General features: G+C 37.5%; 1 protein-coding gene and 1 non-coding gene across 2 annotated transcripts in view; both read left to right on the top strand.

Moving 5' to 3' along the window:
* The window catches only part of plcd3a (phospholipase C, delta 3a), a 25,542-nt gene that overhangs the window by 8,883 nt on the left and 8,488 nt on the right, over nucleotides 1-8,171 (top strand). The window contains exon 2 of the mRNA XM_020605558.1: nucleotides 4,022-4,189. Coding sequence (XP_020461214.1) covers nucleotides 4,022-4,189 — 168 coding nt within the window. The remainder of the gene's footprint in view (nucleotides 1-4,021; nucleotides 4,190-8,171) is intronic.
* Nucleotides 7,411-7,482, top strand: trnac-gca (transfer RNA cysteine (anticodon GCA)). The gene has a single exon. It is a non-coding gene; the product is annotated as a tRNA-Cys (tRNA).

The raw sequence follows: 8,171 nt of genomic DNA, 5'->3' as shown, positions 1-8,171 counted from the left end.
CTTTATAGGTGAGCAGTTAAGCCCTGCAGAATAATTTTACAAGAGTGGTAGTTTGTTTGGACTTTGAACAGCTCTGTGAGAGGTCATATTCATCCCCACAATGAGGTGAATGTGTACTGTACTATAAAGCTGTAGTTGAGTTATTTTGTCATGAGTTTCAAAGCACTTTTCTGTTTCAAGAATTCTTAGCTTTACTTAAATAATACCTTTTAGTTTTGCAGTCAATTATGTGAGAAACCAACTTGCACAATATGAATTTGTATTATGCTGAACCTTCAAGCCATTTATGAATCCAGATATTTCATTTCTATATTATGCACAATACCTGTCCTTGTTAAAAGTGCCTAGGCACTTTTGTTACACTTTCTATGTATCCACTAATTTCTCAACCACTTTGTGTCATGAGCTCAGCCTTTGTCCCTTTCTCTGCCCTTTGTTTTCCTAGCCCCTTGCCTTTGTTGTATTTTCCCTGCTCTCATTACATTACATGCTCTGCTCAGTCCTGCCTTCAGTCTTTGACACCATTTTTAAATCATTAGTTGTTTGACAACACTCAACCAAATTCTGAAAGTACTTCCCAGTTTCTCAAAGACTGTTATAACTGTCTGGATTCAGAAATAATCAGGTCCTGTCCTGTAAAAATGTAATTTTAGTTCATTTCTTGGGTATGACTTTCTTCTCCAAATAAACCAAGATGGTGAAAGGAAATAACATTGTCACTCTTGTTTTGAGTGACAGTCAGAGGATAGGTAAGATTTTACCTATTTACAGTAGACAGTCAAACATGCTCTGTCCCTAGTTTCCTGTTTGCTTAAATCATATCTGGATTTAGTTCATTATTGTTTGCCTTCTTTTGAACCGTTTGTCCTGTTACAGAACTGAACCTGCTTTTCTGACTACATCTGTGCTTGCTCCCTACTCATGCCCATTTAAATGTTCCTAGTGGCCTTCAATGGTCAGTGAATTTAGCAGTGTCTCTTTTTTTTGCCAGGATATCTGCTGCTGTTGGTCATTTGCAATACTGTCCGTGTATACCTCATATGCTATTTGCACCTCATCACCAACGCCCTGGTGATGCCGAACCATCTGACAATCTCCTATTATTGTTTACAATACTGTAACTGAATGTACATGGTTTTGAGTCACAGCTTATTGGCTGTACCATTTCTCCTAATTACGTCAATCCAGCTCTTATTCTATTCTATTTTTTTAATTCTACTTTATACTATTTTAGTTCCTAAATGTTATAGCACCCAATACTAGGTGAGAGAGAAACAGTATTTCGATTTTCTGTATGTCCTGCACATATGGTGAATTGACAACAAAATCCTTGAACCTTGTTATATGATAGTGGTATTACCAGCATTTGTGTATTCGCTGACTCAGTCCTTCTACCTACATTTGTATACCTCCCTGTATTCCTCTTATTTGTCTCAGTTCAAGCCATTATGTTCTCCAGTGTCAGTCTGCCTCGTGTTTCGGTTACCTGTCAAAATACTTACCTTTGTTAGTTGCCACCTATGTGTCCTGTTTCCCTGCCTTGGTGTCTCAGCCTGTAATCTTGTTAATTATTAAAGCTAGTTTTTTGTTCACTGTAACGTCCTTATCTTAATTTTGCATCTTGCCCTCTATTCCATGACTATGACCTCATACTGCAAATTAAGGCAAAAATAACCAAAAAGACTTTTAAAAAAGTTCAAGACATATATGCAAATTTGGTATAAAGTACAAAATATTCATTAAAATCACTAAATAATAAGGCTTCTATATTAACATTGACAACATACATACTATCCATACAATCAGCACCTATTTTGATAATTGAATTATAAGTTATGTGTTTTGTAAACATGCTGAATATTCAACAGTCCTAGCTTCTGAACTGGGAGGAGTTTCAGATTTTTTTCTCTGTATATCATCATAAACTGAATATCTTTAAATATCACCTTGGGATTAAGAAATTGTTTCACTGTTTTCATGCATTATATTGATGAAACAGTTAATAGATTATTTAAAAAAGAATTGTCAGGTTAACAGCCTAATGTTGCAGCACTAAACACTTCATATCATTACAGAAGTATTGTTGTAATAGAAGAGGTTGAAGAGTTCAATTTTAATTTTTAATTTTACATTTGACTCTGGTGTGTACACTTGTGCAGTGCCTTCAGTTTGGCATTGGTAATCTAGCTATATATGGAGAAATGTCCACTCCACACTATTGGATTGCACCATGGGCCCTCCTGTAGGTTAGTAATGTTTGAACCTTTGGAACTGGAGTCAGGAAACCGCTGTGTAAACATGCTCTACGGTCCAAAATCAGCAGCAGCTCTGAACTAGAGGTGCTACTGACAGTTCTGTTCATTGTCAGATGCAGATTGCAAGATGCAGATTATTTTTGCCATTAATCAATTAACCATTTGACAATAAATTGTAATGAAATATATTTTTAAAATGCCCATCATCTCTCATTATATTACATTTACAGTGACATCTTGTAAGACAAAAACCACAACCCCACACAGCTGACAATTTGGAATCAGAAAATGACTGACATTTTTGAAATTTGATCAAATCATTGCAGATAAATTTGCTGATTAAGCAGTCTATAAATCAATATACTTTTTTTTACTTTTAATGTTTTAAACAAGCTCATGCAAAAATTGGCCTTGCACTTTTAAATTCAAAAACCTGTGGAACAATCTGGATTTGTGCTGAATCATAAAATGTGTTGTTTTACAAGATGTAACTCCTGCACCAAACTGTACATAGTTTCTCATCTCTGTATTTCAGTGATACACTGATTGGGCTTTAACTTTCTGTCCACTCTCAGCTTTAGCCCATGTGTATTCTATATTCTTGTCTATAATCACTCCAGTAACACCCTGATTCTTTCAGTGCTCACAACAAATAATGATACGTGGCTTCACTCTGGGGCTCTGCATTTTGTTTTAAGAAACTGGGGTTGTGTCAAAGTCATTCTTGATTGAATTTCCACTGATAGTAACAACTAGGGAGAAGTAGGATGAACAATACAGACCGATAAACAGTTCCAAACTTTCCATACTGTAACTGTTATAACAGCCTTCTTTTGTGCTGCCTGTTGGCCTGCTCTTGTCCAAACAGGGAACTAAATCTACAAATTACCATGGTTGGAACATCACAGTGTTCAATTTCTCTGTTTTCATCTGAGCATACAGTATGCCTTTTGTTTTTCTGAAGTCTAGGCTGGAAGCAAACACACATCTGAATACTGAATACTCCGTTCTGCATACTTGTCTAAGGCGCTGGTCATTTTTTCCAAAATTTGTATATCTCGTAAGCTTTGTATATAATCTGGGATTTGGAGTATAAACAGAAACATGATTTGTGCACTCAGCTTGGCAAATACCAACAACAAGGTGCATTTTCAAAACAACTCTGCTATTGAATGAGGGCTAGTGATTTGTCAATAAAACACCCACTGTCAGTTCAGTAAAGTGTCCCTTAAATAAAGCAGATGCATCACTGCCTTATCCCTGACATTAACCCGAGACACACAAACAAAGAAGCACTATATAACTACACAGTTCTTAGAAAAAATAATGATGTCTCTGTGGTTTATGGTATTTTTGACCCTGTCATATTCTTATAGGGCTTTTTAGTTTTATGTGATATGAAGGGATAAATGGGGTGGCAGTGACAGTTCATTGTGAATAATCCACAGACATCACTATGGGCATGCTGATTCAGACTGAAATAGCTCAACATCTGATTGCCAAAAAATCTGGCAATTCATAATTCATAACTAGATATTTTTCAAAATAACACTCTCATCAGTCTCAAATGTTTATCATATGTCTGTGGGGACTTTTCCAGTAATATGAACTTCTGATGAACCTCATTAGGATCATGCAGAGTATGCTTGTATGTCACCACAAAACCAAGAGAAACTCAGCTTACTGATGACGCAGTGACATATCAAGCTGACTCATTTTGATATTGCATTAAAATTCCCCCTTTTTTGCATGTGTGCATTCTTTAGGGATTCTAGACAATGAGGACATACGTATGATGATGCGGGGCTCCGACATGGTGAAAGTTCGCTCTACAAGGTGGCAGAAGAGCCGACACCTGCGGCTGCTGGAGGATGGACTCACCGTGTGGTGTGAGTCCACCAAGAGCTCCCGCAAAGCCAAAGCCCAGCAGACATGTAAGTATGACTGAAACTTGGCTTTCAGCTCGTGGGGGGCAGTAAGGACAGGGTGTGTGTGGGTTGGCGTGAGCAGACTCACAAGGGAGGAGTTCAGGTAGAAAAGAGGCAAAGGACCAAAAGGAAAAAGGATTTAGTTATGAGAAGTGAGGAGTTTTAAGGAGAGAAAGTAAATAACTATAATTAGGTAGAATAAATAGCAATAACTAGGAGGGGAAACTTAAGAGAAAAGGGGCTGTGCCTGGAAGGAAACTGGTGGGCTTCCACCAATCCAGTACAGACTGATTTGTGGTTCAGCCAGCCATTCAGTCTTCATATTGTTCAGATTTGCTGAGCTGTTACATTTCACCTCTCTCTCATGCCCTTTCCCCTACTTTGTCTTATATAACTGGTTTACTTGTTTTCTTGGTGAGTGAGGGGATGAATGCCCTGCACTGCACTGCAACCTGGCTAAATAATGAGTATCTAAAATATATGTACTAAAGCCAAAAAATAAAAGGGATGGGATTTTTTTCTAAATGCAACTTTCTTAGACCCTGTCTCACTTCTTTGCAGATACTCTTTACACGTCCTGTGATCAGTGGTGGAAGAAGTACTCCAATTCCTTCCTTAAGTAAAATAGCAATACCACAGTGTAAAAATACTTTGTTACAAGTAAAATCCCACATTCAAAATGTTACTTAAGAGAAAGTACAAAAGTATTAGCATCAAAACATACCTAAAGTACTAAACGTACTCATTATGCCGAATGGCACATAATAATGATAATCACTTTATTTGGCCAAGTATGTTACACACACGAGGAATTTGTTTCCAGTACAGAACTGAGGCAGCCATCTGTAGTGCCAGCTCACGCAACTTGAAACAACCACTCTACCTCCTGAACCACAGTCGCCCCTTAAACATAGCTCTTGATTTATTGCCATGACCTGGATGTAACATGTAGCATTAATATATATCATATTATTGTATTATAATTACTGGTGCATTATTGTGTTCATTACATTTAATGTTATAGCTGGTAAAGGGGGGAGCTACTTTTAACTAGCTTATATGCTTATAATTTGAAGTACTGCTGGGTATCTTTTGACTTTTCCACCGAAGATCAATCAAGTCATATGATTATACTGTTATTTTGTATTAATCTGGTTCTGAAAAGCAACTAGTAACTAGTAAAGTATGAAGTAGCACAAAATAAAAATACTCAAGTAAAATACAGATGCCTAAAAATGTACTTAAATACAGTACTTGAGTAAATGTACTTAGTTACTTTCCACCACTGCTTTGGATTTCATATGTATCACAGGAAGCACTTGGCTGCATATACCTTCCCTATGTCTCTAGTAACTACTAGCAGAATCCAAAAATGGAAATAAAACTGCTGAGTTTAATGGTTTCTATCAAAACAGATAACAGTAAACATAAACAAAAACTACACAGAAAACAAGCCCTGACAGGACAACATGTTTTGCTTCTTCAGTGGTGAAGCTTAGTTGAAAGTTCAGCAAAATTATTTTTCCATTTACATGTGCATCCATCATCTTTCTCATGAGCATACATAATTTACAAAGGTGAAAAACAAGATCAGTTTTCTAAAAAATTTTTTTTTTTAAGCTGTTTAAATGCTTAAAGTACATCAGGATTTTTATTTTTGTGATTGTGGAGTATTTAAAGAATGAGGTGTGAGGCAAATAATTAAACTTCAAATGCACAGTAATTCACCTTAAGGACATAGTTATGAAAAAACAACTTGATGTACTACTACTCAATGTACTTTACTTTACTTTTCAGCTACATCCACTGTCTTAAACAACCTGTCATTCAGCAGGGGTAGGTGGACCTGATGTCTTTCAGTGAGTTTTTCATGTCAGTATAGGACACTATCTTGTTATGGTCACTATTATAGCATCTCAAAACAGCCTAAATTACAGAGAGACAAATGCCTGGAAAAATAAACAAAACAGAGATTTAACAAGTGAGCAGGTGAAAGTTAATGATGGGAACAATATAAATGCTGAGAGATTCTGGTTTAAGAGGAACAAATAAAGTCAGGTGAGACATTTCACCTGCCTCATATTTTATTTACTGACACAGCAAAGGTATTTAAACTGAGGTCAGACTCTGTGATAATGCAAAAGTGCAGCGGTGTTATTTAACCTTAAATATCAATTGCATTTAGATTTTTTGGAGTGAAATTTTCTTGACGGTGTAGTGCAAAGGGACTAAAAGCAGAGATGTGCGCGCTGGCATGCATGAGATGAAATTCTTTCACCCTCTTTCATATTCTTCTTTGCTGACTGACCTTTAGCTCTCCCACCTCTGCTGCATGTTTGTGCTCTCTGTCCAGATGTTGGAATGCAGTTTAATGCTAACAACTAGTCTGAACAGAGTGCATGGGCGGGCAGGTTTGCAGGTCAGCGGATGGTGTAGACTAGAATGCCAGAATAGACACACAAAGGTCCACTTGCAGGGTGTCCTGAAAATGATGACAACAAGCTGTATGAGGACAGGGTGACCACTTCAGAGGACATACACTGATAATACCACACTGACAAACTGCTAAGCATGAATGTGTGTGTTTGTGATAGCCCAGCAGAAAGTCTTGGCTTGGTTCCTCTTTTCCAAGCTCCGGGCTCTTCACCAACTCCAGTGCTTCTGCTCCTCCTTTCTACACTGCACATGCACATACACACACATGCATGTCGTTTTTGCCATGTCTCTGTGATAACCACAAAGGAGGAATGTGGAGAAACTTTGAAGAGGTGGACAGCAGAGGCTTTACGACCTTTACGCATCCTATTGCTGAAATACAGTAGATGAGCTCGTGTGCCAAAGTAGTTTTGTTAAGATCAGCCAGTAGCTAGTGTGTGTTTGTGTTTGACTGTCTCTTCTGTGCAGCAAATGTTGCATGGACACACCACAGCTCTAATGCAAGAAAGAGAACTCATATGAAGTTGGTAGCCTCACCCTCTGTGGCCTGTAACTCCTCAGACAAAATCATAACTAGATAAAACTCCTTATTAGAGGATGAAATGGGGGGATCCTTTTAAGCTCATCATATTGCACTATCATCAAGATTGATTTAGGGCTGCAGCTAACAATTCTTTATATTATCAGTGTGCCATATGTTTTCTTGATGAATCATTTAGTCTATTAAATGGCAAAAAGTAGTGAAAATGCTGATCACAGCTTCCCTGAGCCCAATCTCATGGCTGTCAGCAGGGGGTATAGCTCAGTGGTAGAGCATTTGACTGCAGATCAAGAGGTCCCCGGTTCAAATCCGGGTGCCCCCTTGTTTTCTTTGGGGAGGCAACAACAGTGCGATGGGTGGAGCAGTCGTCTCCCAACCAGAAGGTTTAAGGCTCGAATCTTGGTTCCTGCAGTCCACATGTCAAAGTGTCCTTGGGCAAGACACTGAACCCACCCGTTGCCCCCAACGGTTCTGTACCAGAAACAAATTCCTTGTGTGTGACATACTTGGCCAATAAAGGTGATTATCCTCCTTATCCTTAAAGTGATTTGGCCAACAGCCCAAAAAAAGTTACTTTTAAGATGAAAATTCTCGTATTTGAGAAGCTGAAAGAAACAAAACCTTCAAAAATGAGTAAAATTAATTTTCTTTCAATGTTTTAATTGAATAAATGTTGCAGCTCTACTTTGGTTTAGTGCAGCTTTAGAATATGTTAGCATGCTAGCATGATCGTGAGTAAAATCTTACAGCGTCACTAGCATTTCTATAGGCCTCGCACTTGGAAATTCAACGGAATTGTTTCATGTGCAAATATGTAGTATGCTATAGCAGAATATATGTTACCTGTTTTGAATGATTGGTTTCATTAATACAACATGAGATTTAACTAACTCTTACTTTTAAACTAGATTTTTCATTAACCGTGTCTAGAGATCTCTTAGGCTTCGTAGTTTAATCTTTATTTTTTCTAAAAATATAATTTATATATATAATATTTTTATTATATATATA

This window comes from Monopterus albus, unplaced genomic scaffold, assembly GCF_001952655.1.
Source record: "Monopterus albus unplaced genomic scaffold, M_albus_1.0 scaffold70.1, whole genome shotgun sequence".
Taxonomy (NCBI): Eukaryota; Metazoa; Chordata; class Actinopteri; order Synbranchiformes; family Synbranchidae; genus Monopterus; species Monopterus albus.
The sequence above is the reverse complement of the archived record's forward strand: the minus strand, read 5'-3'. Positions and strand labels throughout refer to the sequence as shown.